The sequence below is a fragment of the Lampris incognitus genome, chromosome 17, assembly GCF_029633865.1.
Source record: "Lampris incognitus isolate fLamInc1 chromosome 17, fLamInc1.hap2, whole genome shotgun sequence".
NCBI classification, from domain to species: domain Eukaryota; kingdom Metazoa; phylum Chordata; class Actinopteri; order Lampriformes; family Lampridae; genus Lampris; species Lampris incognitus.
In genome coordinates this window covers 7339204-7364058 of record NC_079227.1, presented here as the reverse complement: position 1 = coordinate 7364058, position 24855 = coordinate 7339204, and the positions used below count along the sequence as shown (strand labels likewise).

Here is a 24855-nt window from a genome sequence, read left to right as displayed (position 1 = left end):
TGATAACGTGTTCATAACATGTCGCTAACGTGTTACTAACGTGTATTACTGTGTTACTAACGTGTTGCTGTTACGTGTTACTAACGTGTTGCTGTCGTGACAAAGTGTTGATCCAAAACGTCTCTAGTGGCAACGAGCACTGGACCAGGTTCACATTTGCCAGCAGCGTTTCCCGGCGTTTCAGTCGTGGGCGCTAACGTCAGCAGTTGAGGTCGGACCTCCTGAAACACTCGGACCTCCTGAAACACTCGGACCTCCTGAAACACTCGGACCAGCATCCAAAAAGCAGCTGAAATAATTCTGGTTACACATTATAAACACTATAGACAACACATGTTACACAACTCAAATAAGAAGGCCAGGAGATTTGAATTGAAATTATGTTGTGTGTGTGTGTGGCGCCGTAGTGGCAGACAGAAAGAGAATATTTATAGCGGTGTTAAATTAATAAAGACCACCCCTGTCAGGTCCCGTCTCCCTGTCCTAACCTATAAATAGGGAGGCCGTGGTTTCTGCTCCGACATGCAGACCTCGCAGGTTGTTTGTGTGTTTCATCTTTCAAGCCATAAGCTGGAGCAGCAGCAGGACACATCAGCCCGGGTTGGCTCTTCATCGGGCGAAGCCCCCCGGTGCAACACACACTACACCCACGGCAAGCCGCCCCTCTTGTTCCAGCGATGAACAGGTAACGGGAGCTTTGGAGGCTTTTTATATTGCAGTTTTGATGTTGATCTCTTCATCTTCATCCGTACTATACTGTTATGAAGCCTCCCCCCGCCTTTCTTACCCAGCGACTACTGCCTGTTGTGTTATCGTTTTCCTGTTCCTAACACACACTTGTCCTGCGGATGAATAAAACACAACCCGGCTGTATTCAGAAGACCACTACACAGTACTGTAGTATGGCACTGTCCTATAGTGTTAGTACTGCGTGTTGTACTTCACCTGTGTGGTCTTGGCTTGTCGTGTTGCTGTGCTGCAAACCAATCATACCAATGGGACAAATAAAGTTGAACCTTGAAACCTCCTATTTTATTTGTCCGATAGAGAGACAGACAGACAGACAGACAGACAGACAGACAGACAGACAGACAGACGGATAGATAGATAGATATACGGACAAACAAACAGATAGATGGAGAGACAGACAGACAGATGGACAGACAGAAGGATGTATGGACAGACAGACAGACAGATAGAGACAGACAGATAGATAGACGGATGGATGGACAGACAGACAGATAAATAGATAGATAAATAGATAGACGGACGGACAAGATAGATAGACGGACAAACGGATGGATGGATGGATACAGATGAACAGACACAGATAGGATTATGGATAGACAGACAGACCGACCGACCGATAGATAGATATATGGACAGACAAACAGATAGATGGATGGATGGATAGACAGAAGGATGTATGGACAGACAGACAGACAGATAGATAGAGAGACAGATAGATAGACGGATGGATGGACAGATGAACACAGATAGGATTACGGATAGACAGACCGACCGACTGATAGATAGACGGACAAACGGATGGATGGATAGATGGATGGACAGATGAACAGACACAGATAGGATTATGGATAGACAGACAGACAGACCGACCGACCGACCGATAGATAGATAGATATATGGACAGACAAACAGATAGATGGATGGATGGATGGAGATAGATAGACAGATAGATGGATAGACAGACAGACAGATAGATAGATGGATAGACAGACAGACAGACAGATAGATAGATAGACAGACAGACAGACAGACAGACAGACAGACAGACAGACAGACAGACAGACAGACAGACAGATAGATAGATAGATAGATAGATAGATAGATAGATAGATAGATAGATGATGGATAGATAGATAGATAGATAGATAGATAGATAGATAGATAGATAGATAGATAGATAGATAGATAGATAGATAGATAGATAGTTAGATAGATAGATAGATAGATAGATAGATAGATAGATAGATAGATAGATGGATAGATAGATAGATAGATAGATAGCTATAAAAAGTCTACACAGCCCTGTTAAAATGGTAGGTTTTTGTGATGTAAAAAAATAAAACCAATATAAAATCTTTTCAGGACATTTTCCACCTTTTTTAACTGCAACCTATAAAAATAAAGAGGAAAAACAATCAGGAGCATCTTGGGGGAAAAGAAAAGAAAAGTAAAGAGCTCACAAAGCGTGAACGAGATCTCATCGTTGAAAGGTATCGATCAGGACACAGGACCACAATAATTTCAAGGCATTAAGATATACCATGGGACTGTGAAGACAATCATCAACAAGTGGGGAAAATATGGCACAACAGTGACATCACCAAGAACAGGAAGTCCCCCAAAACAAGAAGGAAACTGGTCAGGCAGACTGCCAAGAGGCCTACGGCATCATTAAAGGAGCTGCAGGAATTTCTGACAAGTACTGGTGGCTCCCTACATGTGACAACAATCTCCCATATTCTTCACATGTCTGGGCTATGGGGTAGGGTGGCAAGACAGAAGTAGTTTCACAGGAACAAAAAAAAACATCAACATCCACGCCTGGCTAAATTTTGCAAAAAGATATGTCCAGTCTCCAAAAGTATGTAGAAAAATGTGTTATTGTCTGACGACACGAAGGCTGAACCTTTTGGCCATAATTCCAAAAGGTGTGTTTGGCACAAAAACAACACGGCACACCAGCAAAAGAGCACCATACCCACGGTGAAGCAGGATGGTGGCAGCATCGTGCTATGGGGCTGCTTTCCTTTAGCTGGAAATGGGGCTTTCGTCAAGGTGGAGGGTGTATAACCAGGCCACCGAGGATGCACATTCTTAGTGCCGGTCCCAAGCCCGGATAAATGGGGAGGGTTGCGTCAGGAAGGGTATCCGGCGTAAAACCTTTGTCAAATCAAATATGTGGATCATAAATCAGATTCCCGTACCGGATCGGTCGAGGCTCCCGTTACCGACAACTTCCACCGGTACCGTTGGCCAGCAGGGTGCCGGTGGAAACTATGCTACTGTTGGGCGAAGGAGGAGAGGGGGAAGGCATGTCCAGAGGCAGCAGGAGAGGAGGAAGGGCAGGAGTGTGGAGGTGAGAGTCAGAACTTTGAATGTTGGCACTATGACTGGCAAAGGGAGAGAGCTGGCTGATATGACGGAGAGAGGGAAGGTAGATATACCGTGTGTGCAAGAGACCAGGTGGAAGTTGCTGTTATGTGGAGTTCAGGGAGGAGTTAAGACAGGCACTGGGTGGTACTGAAGAGTTGCCGGTAAGTTCTGGGAAGTGGAATGTGACCAGTTCAACAAGAGGGTGTTGAGTGGATCACATGGGTGTTGAGTGGATCACATGTAGTGTTGGAGCCAAATCAGGAGGCACCATGACCCACAGGACTAACCATTAGAGAACAGTTGATTCAGCTCCCCAAGGAAGGTCATGGAAAAATAGCAGTGACTAACCGACAATGATACCATGCTGTGTGGTCTCACTGCACTTGGCTGGTTGCACGGTGTTGACGCAATTAACCCACTGGAGACAAAGCCTATGGAGGGTCAGGAACATCAGTCATCGGACAGCAGTGTCGCACCTCCAGTTAAGCGACCCAGCCATGCGTCACAGGGCGAGCCCTGGGATCCACCCGTAGACCTGAGTCTACTACTGGAGGACCAACGTCAGCAGGTACAGCAGAGGCTGAGAGGAGTGTGACGTTTTTGCAAAGGAAATTGGGACGCAGGGTGCATCAAAGATTTAGAGATGGATATACAGCTAAAAGATAAATGTCCCTGTACAAAAAAAAACATACAATGCAATTCCTCGACACCTCTACCAAAAAGTAAAAACACACAAGACTTACTTAATAGAGGCTGGATCCAGAAATCCTGCTCTTCATACTCACCTGTAGTATGTGTCAGGAAGATGGGAGTCTTCGCTTGTGCATAGATGTGTAGCATTTAGCATGTGCTAAATGCTACCTGATCTTCATCCAATCCCCAGCATACAAGAGTAAATAGAAAACCTGGGAGGTAACTCCTGGTTCACGGTACTGGACCAGGGGAAGGCTTATCACCAGGGCTTCATGAGGGAAGCAGACCCTGTACTGCAGTCATAACACTATGGGGACTTTATGAATGGGTCAGAATCCCGTTCGGACTCACCAATATGCCAGCAACTTTTTCAGCGCTACATGGAAGGATGCCTGGGTCACCTCAGGGATGAAGTTTGTGTTCCATACATGGATGACGTGCTGGTGTTAAGCCAGTTTCAAACACATCCGAGACATGAGGCAGGTATTGCGGCGACAAAGGCGGTGGTGTCAAGGCCAAGGAAATGTGACTTTTTCAAATGTGAGGTCTGTTATGCGGGTTGAGTAATTTCTGCAGAATACAAATATGAATCCCAAGGAGGTGGAAGCAGTACAGGCGCTGAGACACGAGACTACAACCACTATTCAAGAAGTGAGAAAGTTGATGGGTTTCCTCAGTTACTATAGACCCTATATACCAGACTTCTCCAGGACAGCCGAACCTCTCAACGAGCTGCTAGCAAAGCCAAATTCTGAGTAAAAGAACAAGAAAAAGGGAGCTGGCTGTCAATCTGCTCAGCTACCACCATCCCACCCAGTCCAGTGGACAGAAATCCACCAAAAAATACTGGACAAAGTAGTAAATCAACTGACAAACCCACCTGTCATGGTATATCCAGACTTGGGGAAGCCTTTTATACTGCATGTGGATGCCTCAGAAGAGGGCCGGGGTGCCGTTTTGTACCAATGACAGGAAAGTTACATTCTGGCAAATTGGAATTCCTGGCGCTGAAGACGGTTGGACGATGGCGGCGCGAACTCACATTTGCAGAGGCCTCACCCAGTACCGGTGTGGGAAGATGGTGGCACAAATTCACGTTTGCAGCGGCCTCACCCACTACCGTCCATGCAGTGTCTTTGTCCACGTTTGTGTCTAAGTTTGTGTCTTCGTTTGATGGGTGGGAAAGCTGGCGCTGGACTGGCTGGGAGAGCTTGGTCTGCTGCATCCTGTTGGCCCAGGTATTATGGCCCTGCCCAGAGCTGCGCCCCAAGAGGTAACACCAAGGGCGGTCTGACAGGACGGGGAAGCGGGGCAGGCTAAGCTAACTTCTAACCTGTGCAGATCACCAGTTCCGATAACAGAGGCGGTCTGGCAGCTGCCTCGCCTAGCGTTGACTGTGGTTTTAGCGTTGTCGTGTGGAGTGCGAGGAGGTGTGTCGAAGGTGTCTGGCTGGGAGAGCTGGCGTTGGATCGGCTGAGGGAGCCTGGTCTGCTGCGTCTAGTGGGTCCAAGGACCACGGCCATGCCTGGAGCTGCACCAAAAGAGGAAACACAGAGGGCAGTCGGACAGGACGCGGAAGCAGGGCAGGAAAAGCTAACTGCTAGCCCATGCAGACCGGCAGTTCCGACAGTCATCCTGGTTGGTGGTCGTTTTCGCTTGGATAGTGGCTTTTTTTTCCTTTAGTTTGGATATATGTGTTCGTTTGGATATATGTGTTCTTGTAGTTTTTGGATATATGTTTTTGTCTTTGTGTTGCACTGCTGTGGGCTGGGGGAAACGATACTTCGTTTAATTTCAAGTACATGAAATAAAATGAGTGTTCCTGATTCCTGAAATGGGCCATAACAGAGCCTTATCGTGACTCTCTGATTCATGTGCCTCATTTTACTGTACACAGTGACAATCCACTAACGTATGTCAACAAATCAGTGAAACTCAATACCACTGTACATCACTGGGTGGCAGAATTGCCAAGATTAAAATTTCCCTCTAAAGTACAGGCTTGGATCAGCAAATAGAGATGCAGATTTCCGAACTCGGTGAACAAAGCCCACCGAGGAAATCATGCAAGAATGAACGGGGCAGTGCCAGCTGGAAGTCATCGAATCCACCGGAAAAATTCTGGAGAGAGAAAAAACAGGAGAAACGAATCGGATCTCTGCTGTCACCTGTAATACAGACACACTGCAAGAAGGGAGGGATATCTCTGAGCCAATTCATCCTCTGCAGTGGAAAACTTCTGAGCTGCCCATGACGCAGGTCCAGCCTAAAGCAGAGTCTTAGCCCTGAAAAAGACACATGCCTACTTAAAACATAAACACAAGCTGGCAGAGAATGAAGATGTCAGACGGCTCATCACAGAAGGTAGAGGCTAGTTCCCATCGATGCAGAGAACGGTCAACTGAGCATGCGCAAGTACTCGTTACCTCCGTTGTTTGGGTAGGTTAAGGTTAGGGTTAGGGCGGGGTTAGGGTTAAAGTTAGCTAATCAGATGCAGAGTAGGGGTGGGTCTTCCTACAATCCTAGCGCCTGGATGCTACGCGGGGCGTGTGGAGGCATGGTAGAGGCATTTCGCACATGCTCAGTTGACCGTTCTCTACTCCATTTCCGTTCTCTGCATCGATGGGAACTAGCCTCTAACCATCAGAGAATGGCCCCGCCTGCAGATGGAGGGGGAAGGGATCCTCAGGGGAAGGACAGTGTCCAGAAAGCATCTGGTCAGTCCTGAGTTCCTGGAGCCCATAATCAAGAGAAGATGGGACACTATGGGATTAAAAGGTAAAAAAGCATCTCTCGGGGTCCGCGGTGGTGTAGCGGTCTAAGCATTGGCTTTGTGTCGATGCAGTTGCCCCGGCCGGACTCGATGAAGCAGCAATAATTGGCAACGCTGTCTTCGGGAGGGGGGCAGAGTCGGCTTGTGTTCGTCACATGAATACATCTCTATGTGTGTCGGAAAAAGCAGTGGTTCGGCCTGGAGTCGCCTTGTCACGAAAGTGGCGAGGCGTGTCCTTCGAGACTGCCGGCCGGAGAGATGCAGTTGGCGAACGCATGCAGTACCAGGGTGGGTGTTTGAACTAAAAATAGGGAAAGATTGGCCACTAAATTGGGAGAAAAGGGGAAAAATCAGAAGTAAATTTATATATATAAAAAAAGCATCTCTCCATAAGCACCGCTCAGGGAAGTGAATGATCCGGCTGTTAAGTCACTGTCAGGCCAGTGGGAAGGATCACCGTCCTCGGGGTCACACAGGCTGACTGGAAAAAGAAAAAGAAAAATGAGGTTTCAATCGAACATATTGTCGATTTTCATCTCCCACAGAAACTGAGATGTTCAGACACACAAAGTCCAGCCTCGATCCAGAAACCTTTGAACAGAACAATGTTAGGGATAAAAAAGGTCTCCATCATATATATATATATATATATATATATATAAAATTATCATCTACTGTATATCATTTATCATATATCCAGGACCAATAAAACATTCATTCATTATAAGACCTGTACGCAAATGAAACCAGGTTTGGTTAAATAAATCACATTGAGCTGAGATCTCATCTGTCGAGTTTGAGAAACTACCATTTAAAGCATCGTGGGGGCAGAGAGGACATCTCATGTTCTGAAACACACAAACTTCAAATCCCTTCTCAAGTCTGGAAACACTGGAGGAAAGCTGATTATAATTCAATCTGGCATCATTTTACTCCATCCTTCATCTTTCCAGCCCTTTCTGTGACTCCGTAAAAAGACAAAAACATGATTACTGATTTCCATCTTTGTGTTTTAGATCTTCTCCACAACTAGTCGGCCAGTTTAGAAACACGTCCTAAGGAAGTGATGTGACAACGGCTGTTCCATTGAAGGACTGCCATCTTAGACAGCCGATTTACTCACATACAACTAAATCGTCATGTTTATCTGAACCGCAAACCGCTTCTCCTGCTCTCAGGGTCACGGGGTCGCTGGAGCCTATCCCAGCAGTCATTGGGCGGCAGGCGGGGAGACACCCTGGACAGGCTGCCAGACCATCACAGGGCCAGAATAAAGCCATCATCACCAATATAATCACTATACTCAAGTAGGTGTAGGACCAGGTGCACATTATTATGCACCGATCACCCTGCCGTCTCCAGTTCAGCTTCCCTTGATGAAAAAGGGCGACATGCAGCATCAGTTAAAAGGCTGGGACTTTTATTGAGGCTTCAGGGAGATTATTCCAGTAAAACAAGCAGAAAAGGCTACCGACTTCACACAGAAGGGAAAGCAGCTTGTCAGTTCAAAGGTACTTATATTCAACTTCAAGAGGTTTACAATAAATGAAAATCGATTCAAATTCAATAAACTGAACGGTATAATCAATCAAACTGACTCGAAAGCAGAGCTTGAACGAAAGTAGCAGGCGTGGTTTTAGAAAATGATTTTCACTGCAGCACATCTGTGATATCGAAGCGACAGAACAGTCGTTTCTCAGGTTACTGCGTCACATGCCAAGCCGGGTTAAAGTAGCTAACTAGTTGATAAAAAAAAGAAAGAAAAGGAACCTAAAACAGAACGGTGGACTCTGACACATACACAACAGCATTACGCCGAGCTCCTCAGCAAATCACTTCCTTCACTTCCAGGCGGTTCAAGAGTTTACAGACTAAGTACAAAGTGGGAGAAAGCGCCATTTTTGTTGCCTTGAATTGCGGTTGAGCGACATCGAGGCTCGAAACAAATTGTTTTTCTTAACGGAGTTGCCTTGAACACAAATTGGTGAAATAAGAAGTTGACAGACTCATTTGGGAAGTGCAAAAATTCCGACGGTCCAAACGTATTTACAGTCATTCCGTATCAAAAGACCAAAGTTAAACAACAAAACGGGGGGGGGGGGGGGGGTGATTAGATTTTTTGGTTCTTCCCCAACAACCATCAAATGAAGTGGGCGTCAAGGCAAAGCCAAACACTTTCCAATCGGTACTTTTGCAAACATAGAAAGATTTAGCGTGTTTTATGCTTCAACCATTGATTGACTGTTATGTGTATTAAGCTACACTCCACCACCGCCCAATAGCTCAACCCCCTTAAAAAAAAAAAAACAACCCAGGATATATGTGGATGTTAGAAAAACAGAATAATACTACAGACAATCTGAAGCGGTTAGCTATGTGTGCACACGTGGACAGACAGGCCTAGCTGGAATAGAGGTCAAACTAAGTTCAGACGGGGCCGGGTGTTGTACTGACTAGAATATTTGTACAAGGCAGTAAGAGTCCATTTAACGTAGAAATCATCATTCGCGGAGGACGAGTGGATGGATGGACATCGATGTGTGAGGAGAGACAGAAGAGGGCTGGGCGACGGTTCTCAGAGGTCCCCGCCGTCCCTGTCGTCTGTGCGGCGGGAATCGGACCGGCCGTTCATGGCGTCCCTCCTGTCTCGCTCGCGGTCCCGCGACCTGTCTCTAGACGAGCGCTCGCGGTCTCTTGATGACCTGGGAAAAACAAGGCAGCGTGTCAAGACGCCCGGAGATCATCGGAGGCGTCGCACAAGAACACTAAGCAAGTCCGCGTACAAAAACCCACTCCAATCAGTCAGTATGTTGTGTTTCTGCAACATCTGTGACTATTCTGTATGTTCAAGACTGCACAGAATTACACTACACTGAAAGACAGCCGGCCCATAATGCACTGCAGCTGCACAAGACTGACAGATTTATACATAAACAGTGGATATGAAAAGCAAGCTGTAAAAATAAAGTGAAAAACAATCAGAAACATCAGAATCACATTTATTGCCAAGCAGTTCAAGAACATACAAGGAACTGACTTGGTACGTTGGTACAAGAGGGTAAAATTAACAGCAAAAGTAATGAAAAAGGGAAAAGAACAATGAAATATAATTACCTGTATACACACACAAAACATAAAAATGGCTGCAATAACGTGGAAACAGTGGGAATGTGGCAAGTACTCTATTTACAAAATGTCGAGAATTTTTAACAAAGAGGTTATTTACAGAACGAGAAGTGGCTGATCGTGGTTGTGTCCTACCTGCCTTCGTTGACTGATGCGATGAGCACTTCCTTCACCTTAATGTGTCAAAAACTAAGGAACTTATCACTGATTTTAGGAAAAACGCTGATAAACCCAAAGCCGGCACTACACATGGCGAGGATGTTCTAACTGTTGACATTTGTAAGTACTTGGCAACCGTGTTCGACTCCCAACTCAAGTTCGATGTGAACATAGATTTAATTGTCAAGCGTGGACAAGAGAGTTCACTTGCTGCGGAAGCTGAACTCCTTTACCGTCTGTATCACCATCTTGTGTATTTTTTTTACCAGTCATTTATTGAAAGTCTTTTAACTTTTTCCTCTATTTGTTGGTTTAACGGGTTGACTGTGAAGGACAGGAACAGCCTGAACAGTATGGTTCAAGTCTGCTCCAGGATCATCGTAGTCCAGCAGAAAGACTTGTGGTTCCTCTGGAAAAAACGTGTGGCCCAGAAAGCAAAAGGAAGTATTAACCAATCTGACCACGCCCTGTCCAGTGAATTCCCTGTAATGCCCTCAGGCCGGCGCTAGGAAAACGAAACGCTATTCTAGGTCCTTCATTCCTTCTGCTATCAGGCTGTTAAATGCTGAGATTAGTCGTTTTAAATAAATGCTTTATACTGTTTTAAACCACAACAGTTGGTTTATACCTTGTTTGTTTTTCGCATGGCTTGTGTGTACGTTCACAGACTGTAGTGGGGAATGTAACGTGCAATGCATCTCAGAATGCTTCATTTATTCATTTACTCTTTTAACTTATGTGAATTGTTGCCCTTCGCCTGGTCCTTGTGTGAGTCTGCATGCATGGCCACACGAGGGTGACAGTGTGCCCATGTACTGATCTGTCTGTTGTCTCTGTCATACTGAGGATTGCCACTTGTCTGTGAGTTTGCGTATGGTTTGGGTAGATTGTAAAACTGAATTGCCCTTCTGGGATAAATGAAGTTGTCTGAATCTGAACAAGAGCTATTTACAGGGTAGTGCGGGCTTTATGCAAAGTGTCCATGTACACAGTAGGGCAGATATATTGCACTGTGTTTGTGTATGCAAGTGTGTGTGTATATATGTAGGTGTATGTCATGTCATGGTGTGGAGAGAGGGTCAAAGGGGGTGGGGTCCACGGTGGTGTAGCGGTCTAAGCATCGGTTTTGTGTCGATGCAGTTGCCCACTGGGGACCGGGGTTCGCGCCCCGGTCTCGTCAGATCCAACTATGGCCGGACTTGATGAAGCAGCAATAATTGGCAACGCTGTCTTCGGGAGGGGGGCGGAGTCGGCTTGTGTTCGTCACATGAATGCGTCTCTATGTGTGTTGGAAAAAGCAGTGGCGAGGTCTGGATTCACCTTGTCACGGTAGTGGCGAGGCGTCTCCTTCGAGACTGCCGGCTGGAGAGATGCAGTTGGCGAATGCATGCAGTACGAGGGTAGGTGTTTGAACTAAAATAGGACTCGATTGGTGAATAAATTGGGTGAAAAAAGGGAAAAATCAGAAATTTTTTTTTTTTAAAGGGGGGGGTAGGGAGTTGGTGGGGGTCAGAGTCAGTATCTGTGGGTGTCTGGGGGCTTGTTGGAAAGGTCTACTGCTTTGGGGAAGAAGCTGTTCTTTGGCGTGAGGTTCCGGTTTTTATAGACATTAACCTCTTGCCAGAAGGGAGTGTTCGGAAGACACCATGGCCCGGGTGGGAAGGGTCGACCATGATCTTTCCTGCTCACCTCAGTGTCCTTGAGGTGTACAGGTCTTAGAGGGCTGGCAGGTTGCAACCAATCACCCTCTCAGCAGAGCAAATGATACACAAATGATACAAATGATCCCCTTGTCCTTGGCAGTGGCAGCAGTGTACCAGATAGTGATGGAGGAGGTGAGGGTGGACTCTAAGATGGCAGTGTAAAAGTGCACTATTGCTGGCTTTGGCAGGTTGAACTTCTTCATCTGCCAAAGGAAGTACAACCTCTGCTGTGCCTTCTAGGTGAGCACTTGAGGTCTTGGGTGATGATGGTGCCCAGGACATGGAAGGACTCCACAGTGTTGACTGGGGAGCCACACAGGGTGATGGGGAAGGGTGGGGCTGGGTTCTTTCTGAAGTTCACAACCATCTTCACTGTTTTTGAAGTGTTGAGCTCCAAGTTGTTTTGGTCACACCAGGACACCAGATGATCAATCTCCACCTGTAGGCAGCCTCATCCCCACCAGAGACGAGCCCAATGAGGGTGGTGTCTTCAGCAAACTTCGGGAGCTTGACTGACAAGTGACTGGAGGTGCAGCTGTTTGTATACAAAGAGAAGAGTAGAGTGGAAAGGACGCAGCTTTGAGGGGAACCGGTGCTGACGGACTGAGAGTTAGACACGTTTCCCCAGCTTCACGTGCTGCTTCCTGTCAGATAGGAAGTCAGTGATCCACCTGCAGGTAGAGTCAGACACGTGCAGCTGAGAGAGCTTGTCCTGCAGCAGATCCGGGATGATGGTGTTGAAGGTGGATATGAAATAGGTTCCTATAGAGTCCAGGTGCTGGAGGATGAAGTGGAGCGCCATGTCTACTGCATCGTCCACAGACCTGTTGCTCTGTAGGTGAACTACAGGTGGCCGAAAAGTGGGTCGGTCATGGTTTTAAGGTGGCACAGTACAAGGAGCTCAAAAGACATCCACATTACCACAGAGGTCAGGGCGACGGGTCTGTAGTCATTGAGTCCTGTGGGCCTTGTTTTTTTGGGAATGGGGATGATGGTGGCAATCTTTTTAGGAAAAAACAAATAGAAAGCTCACAATAACCTGGGTGCGTAAGTGTACACACCCCTAAACCAATACTTTGTTGAAGCACCTTTTGATTTTATTACAGCACTCATGTCTTTGGGTAACAGTCTATCAGCTTGGCACATCTTGACTTGGCAATATTTTCCCACTCTTCCTTGCAGAAACATTCTAGATCCATCAAATTGGGAGGGCATCTGTGCACAGGCCCTCTCTTGAGATCACAAAGATTTTCAATTAGATTCCGGTCTGGGCTCTGGCTGGGCCACTCCAAAACATTGATGTTCTTTTGGTGAAGCCATTCCTTTGTTGATTTGGATGTATGCTTTGGGTCGTCATTGTCCTGAAAGTTTGTTCTTCTTCAGTTTTCTAGCAGACACCTGAAGGTTTTGCACCAAAATCGACTGGCATTTGGAGCTATTAATGATTCCCTCCACCTTGACTAAATCCCCAGTTCCAACTAAAGAAAAGCAGCCCCAAAGCACGAAGCTGCCACCATCCTGCTTCACCATGGGTATGGTGCTCTTTTGCTGATGTGCTGTGTTGTTTTTGTGCCAAACGTACCTTTTGGAATTATGGCCAAAAAGTTCAACCTTGGTCTGGTCAGACCAGAACACATTTTTCCGCATCGTTTTGAACGACTGGATATATCTTTTTGTCAAATTTAGCCAGGCTTATTTGTTGTTGTTTTTTCACATGAAAAGGCTTCCATCTTGCCACCCTACCCCATAGCCCAGACATATGAAGAATATGGGAGATTGTTGTCACATGTAGGGAGCAACCAGTACTTGTCAGAAATGCCTGCAGCTCCTTTAATGTTGCCGTAGGCCTCTTCGCAGCCTCCCTGACCAGTTTTCTCCTCGTCTTCTCATCAGTTTTTGGAAGACTTTCTGTTCTTGGTGATGTCACTGTTGTGCCATATTTTCTCCACTTGTTGATGATTGTCTTCACTGTGTCCCATGGTATATCTAATGCCTTGAAATCCTTTTGTTCCTCTCTCCTGATTGATACCTTTCAACAATGAGATCTCATTCACACTTTGTAAGCTCTTTGTGGACTTTGTGGCTTCCGCAGTTGGATGCAACCAAGAAGATGCCAAGAAAATCCTACAGGAACAGCTGAACTTTATGTGGGCTTAATCACAGTCACGTTAATTGATGGCAGGTGTGTCCTAACTACTATTTAACATGAGTTTGAATGTGATTGGTTAATACTGAACACAGCCACACCCCTATTATAAAAGGATGTGCACACTTATGCAACCAGGTTATTGTAAGCTTTGTTTCCCCCCCCACTCCCAAATACATTTTTTTGATTGTTTTTCACTATTTTAATAGGTTGTAATTTCAAAACAATATTAGAAAAATTTCCGACATGATTTATCTTGGTTTCATTTTTTTTACATCACAAAAACCTTCAATTTTAACAGGTGTGTAGACTTTTTATATCCACTATACATAAAATATTTATCTCCGAGTTCCATCTACACCATCAATCATTACTTTTGCTGCATCTCTTGTGCGTGGCTGATATAGTCTGGTGGAGGACAGTGTGAAAATCAAGACCGAAGATGAATGTTCTCACAGTAATAGATCTATAGCTTCCTGTAGTTAACCAGACACTGCTCACTAAAGAACAGATGTGAGTTGTGGTTGATATCCCCTCCCCCCAACTGTGGTAAAGTGAATATGTTTCACATCAGACGGGTTAATTGAAACTAAATGAAACCTAACTGAAAAGTGTGTGTCCATACTTGTGTCTGGAGCTCTGCTCATGGGTGTGACGGTGGCTCCGGCTGCGGGACCGTGAGCGGGTGCGGTGTCGTCGCCTCCTTTCGCGGTCCCGGGAGCGAGAGCGAGAGCGGCGCCGGTCCCTCGAGGCAGAGCGAGAGCGCCTCCTCCTGCGGTCACGAGACCGGGACCTGGTGAGGATGACAAATAAAGACACCTCTGTTTGAAACTGCAGAAACTGTGAGTGGAGGTTTGGGAATTGATTTTAAAAGTTTTAAAAACAAAGCCTTTAGTGAAGAGTTTAGCATGGAAGTTTTGATTTTTAATCAAACCTCAATGAGATGGATTGGAACAACCGGCTGATTGTTGGCAATCAATTTGTTAAAGTTTTGTTTCTATGATTCTTAAGAAGCTCACAAATTAGTGAAGTTTTCTTTGTCTTGAAATACCAACAGATAAATTTGATTGAAATATCTAAAAGCAAAGAGGCTGGCTACAGGCATGTACTTACCTCTTATGCTCCCTGCTGCGTGATCTGGTCCTGTGACAGGAGGAGAAAACACATGGTGAGGTTGAATAGTGGCACACGCTGTCTGGACAGTTATGCTGCTTCAAGCAGAGCTGATGATACCCACCTCTTCTTCATCCTCTCCTCCTTCTCCCTCTCTTCTCTCCTCTTCAGACGCTCCTGGTTCCTCTTCTCCTGCTTGTCCACCACAGTTTTCTGGAATTAGAAGAATGAATGAATGAATAAATACATAAAGTGGCATATTAGTATCACAATCACAACTTTTCACTATAAATTCCCATAAAACTGTTCAGGATCAACTTTTCCCCCCTTCTCTCTCATTTCTCATATGGCTGCAATGGGGATTTAAAACAAAAACATCTCTAAAATGATTCAGCATTTTAACTGAATAAAAAATAACTGACATGAACCTTTTTGTTTATACAACAGGACTAGAACAGGTGTTACTACCCTGAGGGTTATGAGGCCTGCTCAACCCACAATGGCTCCTTTTAAACTCTAAATCAGGTAAAAATTTAAATAAATCACCAAAACAACAAATCACAGCATTTCAACATGGCAGTTGGTTAACCTCTGAAGGACAGCCATCTTGACTAAGGCCCAAGGCTCAGTTCAGGCTAAAGTGTCACTCCATTATGAGCCAACCAGGAGCTATTTGCCACCGCAACATGAGCCAATTACCATGATCTAATCTGATTATCAGTGGCTTTCTGAAGCAAATACAACACACACTGATGAGCCAAACCATTATGACCACTCACAGTTGAAACGAATAACATTGATCATCTCCAAACAAGGGCACATGTCAATGTCTGGGTAGATTAGATGGTAAGCAGACAACCCGTTCTCATAGTCGGCGTGTTGGATGCAGGAGAAATGGGCAGGAGTGAAGACCAGAGCAACTTTGACAAGGGCCAAATTGTTATGGTCAGACGACTGGGTCAGAGCATCTCTAAAATGGCAAAAGCTTATGGGGTGCTCCCAATCAGCAGTGGTGAATACCTACCGACAGTGGTCAGAGGGGGGACAAACCACAAACCGGCAACAGGGCGCCTAAGGCTCGTCGATGCGCGAAGGCTATCCTGTCTGGTCGAACCGACAGAAGGTCTACTGAGGCACAAGTCATATAACATTTTTATGACGATTACGGGAGGAATGTGTCACAACACACACAGTGCATTGCACCCTGCTGTGTATGGGGGCTGTGTAGCTGCAGACCAGTCAAGAGTGCCAATGATGACCCTTGTCCACTGTTGGACACGAAAGTGTCTGAACTGGACTTTGGAGCAGTGGAAGGTTGCCTTGTCCAATGAGTCCTGTTTTCTTTTAGATCACGTGGATGTCCATGTACGTGTGCGCCATTTACCTGGGGAAGTGATGGTACCAGGATGCACTATGGGAAGACGACAAGCCGGTGGAGGGACTGTGATGCTCTGGGCAATGTTCTGCTGAGAAAACCTGGGTCCAGTCATTCATGTAGACGTCAGTTTGACACGTGTCACCTACCTACACCCTGTTGCAGACCAGGCGCACGCCTTCATGGCAATGGTATTCCCTAATGGCAGTGGCCTCTTTCAGCAGGATGCGCCCTGCCACACTGCACACATTGTTCAGGAATGGTATGAGGAACATGATGAAGTGTTCAAGGTGTTGCCCTGGCCTTAGAATTCTCAAGATCTCAATCCGATTGAGCATCTACAAAGTCCGATCCACAGTAGCACCACCTCGCAGCTTACAGGACTTGAAGAATCTGCTGCTAATGCTTTGGCGCCAGATACCACAGGACACCTTCAGGGGTCTTGTAGAGTCCATTCCTCGGTGGGTGGGCACTGTTTTGGCAGCACACAGAGGACCAGCAGCATATAAGGCACAGGGTTGGGTACCTAACTCGGTACTTTTAGGGTACCGACCGAATCACGTTGGTACTACCGAGTACCTATTCACATTAATAAATCAATCTGTGCCAAATTTCGGTACCTTGAGTGGGTTGTGAATTGAAATACATATTGATAAGATTCCTTGCGGACCTTTTGAAAAATCCTTTCTACTTTACTGCAAGAGCGCATCTTGGTGAGAGTATACATTAGAAGGAAAGACAGACTACGTTACCCCTCCCCTAAACCTACAGCTTGTTCAAGTCCAAAACAGTCAAGAGCAACGGCAAGCTGAAAACAGTCACAGTTGTGGGTACATTTTTTTTCCCAAGCTTGACACAGACAATGCTTGTTACAATATTTTTGGTGCAAAATGCAAAGCTCGTGGTGCTGCGCAACTGCCGCCACGGGCTATGCATCGCAAATTGTGGTCACTCACTCACGGACGAACCGAGAGGGGAGAGGGATGCCTTAGTAGGAGGCAAACACGCACTTGTTAGTCTTATATATTAACTATATATTACCTACATATATTACAAAATTCCTCGGAATAATAATCTAACTAAAATGGAAGGAGTCTCTGTCGTTCGATTTTCTCAACAACCATTCATCCGATCAACTTCACCAGGTGCGCTGTGGGTCTGGCTTGTTTACTTATTTTTTTACAACTGAAATTATATTTTCGTTAATACAGAGAGAGTTAAGTACTGGAAAAAAGTTACCATTGAGTATCAGTACCAAATTCCAGGTACCAGAATCGGTTCAAATGTCAACGGTACCCGACCCTAATTAGGCAGGTAGTCATAATGATTTGGCTCATAAGTGTACGGCTCATTTCATTTCCTCTATTAAGACTGCGTCAGCATCAGCACTGCCTGCGTACAGCGCAATACTACATATAGTTGCAATGAATCATGGCAGCAGTTCAAACACTTTCAGTGCTTCGGAAAACTTTTTAGAAAACTTCATTCATGAGACATTTTTGGTTTGTGCATGACGACGGTGTTCAAACAGCACACGATACAGAATAATAAAATGTAATCATGGTTTGGACTCCCAGATCAGTTTCCAAGTCATACAGAATCAGGGGAGGCTTCTAAAAAGTACCTTCAGCTGGTCCAGTTTCTCTCGGATCTGGATGAAGCCCAGATGCAGTTTCCCACCGAAGTGGTCGGCCAGGCGGCGGTCATTGTCGTGGAGGCCGAGGTAAGCTGAGCACACCTCACACACACGCAGCTTCTGCTGCTGGAAGCTGGAGGCAGGCATGGAGTTCCTGTACTCCTCCTGAGGGGGGTTTCCATGGAAAACAAAGATTAAATCACACAAGTTATGCTTCCCCTCGCCATTCTCAAAATATTTGTGTTGGAACTGTGTGGAAAGGAATACAAGTTCTTTTTTTAATATTTACGGTCTACCACCTCCCAACACAAACACACACATTTTTATGACCATCTTTGTCTTAACACAGTCCTACTTGAGTGCAACACAGTTTGTCTTGTCTGTCTCACAACAGCTCTTTTCTTGTTTCATCAGAATCAGTTTCATTTGCCAGGTCAAGACTTGAGTCGCTTGCTGTGACACAATCTAAGTAGTATTGGCACGTATACCAGGTTGTGTTTATTGCTACACAAATCCAGTTATTACCACCATGAGTATTGTACCGAACCAATGTTTATGAGTCATCAAATCTTTTAATTTGACAATTAAAGTGACAGTATATACCTACATATTTTTTTGACAGATTGTTAAAAATGAGAGTTTCTAAATGTGGCTTCTGTTTATAACATAAGTCACTCACTATCTTAATTATATCTAATAGAAGATTTAGATTTGCTAAGTTGTGTAAGTTTGGGAAATCACAGAAAAAGAAGCAATAGAAGACAAAGTGGAGCAAACCAACTTAAAGATCAGCAACACTTCAGGGGTACTCCTCACCTCTGCGTCCTTCTTCTTGGTGCGGACCTTCTCCACTTCCTGCAGGACTTTCTGGGATTCATCCACGTTGCCTTCAGCACCCAGCTGCTCTGCCTTGGCGAGGAGTTTTCCGATCTCCTCATTCAACTCGTGGACCTTCTCTGCCTGAAACACCATAAACACCACGGTTCATAAATTACACATGAACAATGACACACTATTTACTCTCTTCAGGAAAATATGGCCTCAACAGTTTACAAGCGCAATGATCAGCTTTACAAATAGGTTGCAATTAACATTTTTGTGTGTTGGCTTACTGCATAATACCAAAACTTGCCTCTTTTTTCTTTTTTTTTTTACTGCTAGTGATTTTGTTGATGGCAAATATGTTGATTATCTTATTGATCAATCAGTAAAACTTATGCGTGGCAATCAAATAAGTTTTAATTGATCATTTTGATTTAATTTATTTGTGTGGAATACTTCATTAGCAATAATGCAACCAGTTTCCAGGTAGTACATGAGGTGAGGATGGTGAAGGTAGGGGTTAGGGTAAAGTGCATATAATGGTGATGAGGTCATTTACTAACTGGAAACCAAACAAACTTTCACCTGTTGAATTATACATTACAACAGCAACCTAACCTCGAGGGTCACGCAGAATGACTCTGCACCATAATGTACATCAAACTAGGTATTGGTATATGGCAGTTACAGCTGTGGTGCCTTTTCGGCTTTGCACAGTAAAGAAAACACAATCACACCAAAACGATGTCGCAATCATCAATATGCAAATAGACAAACTAGTATAGTCAGAGTGATCTGTTTTATGACCCATTCAGCACAGTTCAACATGATCTCTCCTCTTTGGCCCTCACCTTTGCTGCTACTTCAGCGCTTATCTCTTCTTGGGTCTCTGCCAGTCGTTTCTTAGCCAATTCTGTCCTCCTGTCACAATCAGCGATGAACGACTCCAGGTGATCAACCGCCTTGAAAGAAATAAATAACAAAAATAGAGACCCTCTGACTCACTAGACACTGCCTAGACATATCAGGAGATAAATTAACTCCCTTTTAAATCATCACTTACATCCAACTCAAAGAACAGATCCCTCTCCTTGGAGGCGATTTCATAATCTGCCCGAAGTGCAAGGTCGTGGATCTTGGAGCACTCTCCTAGGTCCATACGCTATCGAGAAATAAAAAAGTAAATTTAAAAAAAAAATGTAAATAACATTAGAGTTGGCAATAGCTTTGAGATGACGTTTGTCCTGACTCATTTCTTTATTGATCAAAACCATGTGCTTTTAAAAAACATTTTACATGGCATTTACTTCTTCAACCAGTATCATAACTTCAGCTGTATGGCACTCTAAAACATTAGAAGAAGATATGCTTTATTGATCCCGGTGGGAAAATTCATCCGCTGCATTTAACCAGAGATCCTATACACATACTGGAAAAATTACAATCAGGACTTTCAATTCTCTGTAAAGGTTCAAACACCCAATTCAAAAACAGACCCCATCATATAAAACAAATATGCTAAAGGCTTTATCCTTAAATCTCAGGAGTGTAAAACTGATTTCAGTATTTTACCAAGTGAGGTTGTTTTTGAATACCCACTTACAGTGCCAGACAGGATGTCGTGTGGACAGCAGTTGAGGAGATGGCTTTTGCAGACCCGTTCGTCCGTGAACTTGACCCTCTGCCGCGTCTCGTCCCCTGAAAACAGTCCAGGGACAGACAATGAGAAAAGACCTCACACAGACCAAAAACAGCCAATGAGAGAGACATAGCATTGTCGTAAGCTGGGCGAAGTATCCAATGCCCTTCTACTCTGCTACTGTGTTCATACTAAAGGGGCAGAAACATGACAACATCCCTTAGGCTGCGCTTCACAATTTTCTGTCCACAGGCCGAGTGAAAATTAACGCTACATTTTGATGTCCGAATATAAAAGTGATTTAACTGATAAAACTGCTGTAATATTAAATCTACCAGTAAAAAGGTAACTGCTTCTGCTGGCCACCAATGTGTCAATGGTGAAGACTTAAAGAGGGACAGGTGTCCCTTGTGGAATGCAGAACTTCCTGTTAGTCCGTCAATCTTACCTTACCCAAGCCTCATGTATAATTTAGCATTGTTAGAGCCTCTACTCATCTTAGCCTGTGGTAACACTCAAATGTCACCGCTGCGTGTATGAAAAGTAGTAAAAAAGCTCGGGCTGGACAGGAATAGAGCTATACAGGTGTTGTCAACAGGATGTGGGGGATACCATTAGGACTGAATGGTGCGGAACGTTTTGACAAGACTACTTCAGATTTTGGCACTGTCCTTGCTTGGTGTTTAAGGAAACAGCTGTATCTTTGACTACACAGAAAAAGAAGAACGCTTTTGCTTTAATAGAATGTGGTAGGAAATGTAAACTTTCCAAGAAACTTTCTCGAGCGAAGTCCTTTACAGATAAAGAACATTGAAAAGAAATGAACAAAGTACAAAATGAAAAACCAAGGACAAAAAAAAAAGTTAGTTTATACACACTGCGATCTGCACCATATACTGTACCCATCTGCATCTTCAAGACCTCAGCTGCAGAATTTTAAACCCGCTGTTGAAAAGTATAAATGGGAACAGTTTTCTTGCCCATACCTGTAGTAAGAAGTTGGGAGTCATACACAAAGTCAAGATTGTAAATTATCTGTGCAAAAAAAGGTTTTTTTTTTGCTTGTTTTGACTGATGGCTAATATTGCCTTCCGACAACAGACGTCTTAAGGAACATTGACAACTGCTCCTCTGGATTCAGCGCGAAAAGGACGCCTTAACTCAGGCTTGTATTCTCCAAATTACCAACTACTCCAAATTGTAACTCTAGTGTCACTGAGGAGTAATCCATTTGTGTGATAAGAAAAAATAGGCTACAACAACTTCCGGAAGGCAAACAAATTGTTTGGATATTCATCATAACAGCTTTAAAAATCATGTGTGACTCACGGCTCGATGAACATGAGGCTTTTCTGCAACTCCTTTGCAGATTGATGTAGGCTGGCAAAGATACACTGAACCTTTATGAATAAAATAAAGGGGCCACAATTGTTCAATTTGTATGCAACATATGTATGGGAAGAATTTGATATTAATCTCAACACACATACACCCACAAACTCACAACACAAATTCACTCTTAACCTGCAAATTTCCAGTTATCCAATAATGAAGTGATTCAAAAGGTATGCCTTGAGGCTAAAAACCTTTATTTCAACCTCTTCTTTGCTAGCTGGCTGGCTTGAAATAAAGCTTGACTTTTTCTGTTCATATTCAGAGACCTTTTAATGTTTGTATCCAAACAGCAGCTAAGAGCCATTAGACACTGCATTACTTGAGTTTTTCATAGCATACTCCATCAGTAGAATTGTCCTATTACATTACAAATGCATATTCTAACCACCCTGTTTATATCGTTGCTATTAAACATATCCAACAAATCCAATTTTGATGTTACCTTATTACCAAGGTAGCACCCAGTTCAGAAGCTTCTTAGTTTACAACTACGTTGACATCTTCGCAGATAAGTGTGCTTTATCCTTCAGCCAGTTCAGAAGCTTCTTATTTTACAACTAGGTTGACATCTTTGCAGGTAAATGTGCTTTATCCATCCCAAGTATTGTTGCAGACCGCAGTGTGCCATAAAAAGCTGGTTTTTGGTAAACTGGCGACCTAAGTAGTTGGCGTTCATATTCCCTTTTGCTTGCGAGTCAGTTTGTCAAAGGGCGTCAATACACAAAAAAAGTCTAATAAGTCGTTAAAAAATTGCCACAATGGATACAAACATTAAATCGAGAACCGACATGAGAAGTGTCTAGCTGGGTCTACTGAATCTCACACAGCCGCCTGCAAGTCCATCCACTCACGCACTGTTTGTCCATAGCACGCCAACACAGCGAGCCTCTCCATCTTTGCTAACGTTAGCTTAGCTCAGCTAACAATCTGCCGCAACTCACCATCCCGCGCAGTTCCCATCAGCTGGTCGAGCAAAGCTCTCATTTGAGCTTGGGCAGACATTGCCGGCGGTCGCTCTTCGACGCTCCCCTGCAAAATTCAAACGGCAGGTCGCAGCTTTCTTTATATTTTAACGGTATTATGAGCTAACTGTATTTACTCTTCCAGGGCAGCGCCGCTCGCAGCTTCTTCTTCCGCGAAGGACTCGCTAACTTCCGGTTTGTGACAGGCTCGATGATGCAACGTCCGGTTTTGCGTCCCTGTGCCGAAAGCGGCCAATTGCGACGGCGGAGAGCAAGTGGGAAAGCATGCTTTCCATGGAACACCGAGAACAAAAACAAGACTATTCGTCAAATGTTTCAGCAAGATATTATCAGCTCACCCTCCGCCTTATCTTATTGGTCTGCCTTTGTTGGTGAAAAAACTGTTTGGGAAAAAATTTGGCTTTTACCTCATAAGTTCCTCTTGACTGATAAAGTGAAAGAAACATCTTTCAAAATTATTCATAGATTCCATCCAACTAATCAATATTTGCAGAGACTTAAGAAGGACATTGATGTGAGTTGTTCTCTCTGTGGTTTGTTTAATGAAACACGGGTTCGTTTATTTTGGTCTTGCCCACACACTAAACCAGTGTTTCTCAACCGGGGGTCCGCGGACCCCTAGTGGTCCGTGGTGTAATTGCAAGGGGTCCGTGAAAATAAAATCTCTTTAAAAAAAAGATCCTATGACGTTTATAGAAATAGGATTATTTTACTCAAATGTGACTGAGACCTTTATCTACCTAAACTATAAAGGGTAACGGGACTTTTTTCTCTAATTACATCTGTTTCACAAGTGTAATTTATTGTATTTTAATAAGAGATCTCGCTCCCGTTTGCATTGTTAAAAGTTACTGCATAAAAATCCTGTTGTTACATATATCTGAAAGTTACTGAATACATATTCTGTTTTGTTACATATATCTGAAAGTTACTGAATACATATTCTGTTTTGTTACATATATCTGAAAGTTACTGAATACATATTCTGTGTTGTTACATATATCTGAAAGTTACTGAATACATATTCTGTTTTGTTACATATATCTGAAAGTTACTGAATACATATTCTGTGTTGTTACATATATCTGAAAATTACTGAATACATATTCTGTTTTGTTACATATATCTGAAAGTTACTGAATACATATTCTGTGTTGTTACATATATCTGAAAGTTACTGAATACATATTCTGTTTTGTTACATATATCTGAAAGTTACTGAATACATATTCTGTGTTGTTACATATATCTGAAAGTTACTGCATAAGAATTCTGTTTTGTTAACTATATCTAAGTTACAACTGAAAGCTCTTATTTTTGCCCCAAAGAGTGAATAAATGCTATAATGCAATTTAGAATGCAGTTTCTACTGTTTCTATCAAATTGCAACCCCCCTCCCCCAAGATCAGGTGGAGGGGTCCTCGGGGTAGATCAAAAATACGCAGTGGGTCCAGGACCCCAAAAAGGTTGAGAACCACTGCACTAAACAGCTGTGGAGTAGGTTGTCTCGTTTGATTATTGATCATATTTACCCTCATTTCACCCTGAGTTGGAAAAATGTGTTGTTTGGATATACTGAATTGATAGGAACCTCGATTCTCAGTATTATTTAATCAATATGCTAATTATCTTAACAACATTTTATATTGACAGATCTAAATTCTCTAGCAAGAACCCTAATTTTCCTGAGCTGTCTGCGTATATCAAACAATATATTTCATCAATATCTGATAGTGAAAATAAAAAAGCTGTAAAAACATATAAGCACTTTATGATTTACAAAATATTTAAGTTAAGTATGTAATTTATTTGTTTTACTTTATACAACCCCCCCTGGCGTATTTATGTTAATGTTTATGATAACATATGCGTTCATGTTGTATACATTTAATAATGTGACTATTGTTGATTGACATTATTGTATACTATTTTTGTTCACTTTTGTTAATAAAGTTCTTTAAAAAAAACCAAAAAAAACAACGGAGAACAAGCGAACGGACCAATGAACTAAAAGTAACTTGGGGTTACCGTAGAAATGTTTTTCTCTCTCGTTTTTTTTTTCTTTTTCTTATTCGTCTTCTTTTTCCTTCGTCTTCTTCTTCTGCGTTTTCCTTACTCCTCTTCTTCTTCTTCAGCTTGATTAGCGGCTGGCAAATAACGATTTGGTGC

At 43.7% G+C, this 24855-nt stretch overlaps 1 protein-coding gene across 4 annotated transcripts; it reads right to left on the bottom strand.

Annotated features, from left to right (window-relative positions):
• Nucleotides 1-7997: 7997 nt before the first annotated feature.
• Nucleotides 7998-22825, bottom strand: luc7l (LUC7-like (S. cerevisiae)). Of its 4 annotated transcripts, XM_056297005.1 has the most exons (12): nucleotides 22645-22779; nucleotides 21638-21708; nucleotides 21187-21294; nucleotides 20273-20367; nucleotides 19733-19831; nucleotides 19521-19631; nucleotides 18664-18807; nucleotides 17836-18012; nucleotides 14961-15049; nucleotides 14837-14866; nucleotides 14349-14516; nucleotides 7998-9291 (listed from the first exon to the last, which is right to left on the bottom strand). In XM_056297005.1, the coding sequence occupies exons 3-12, from the start codon at nucleotides 21218-21220 to the stop codon at nucleotides 9165-9167; spliced, it is 1074 nt and encodes a 357-aa protein (XP_056152980.1). In that variant the 5' UTR covers nucleotides 21221-21294; nucleotides 21638-21708; nucleotides 22645-22779; the 3' UTR covers nucleotides 7998-9164. The 4 variants fall into 4 exon arrangements, with proteins under 4 accessions (XP_056152980.1, XP_056152982.1, XP_056152979.1 ...); XM_056297007.1 differs by lacking the exon at nucleotides 21187-21294; XM_056297004.1 differs by lacking the exons at nucleotides 21187-21294; nucleotides 21638-21708 and having other exon boundaries at nucleotides 22645-22825.
• Nucleotides 22826-24855: the final 2030 nt, after the last annotated feature.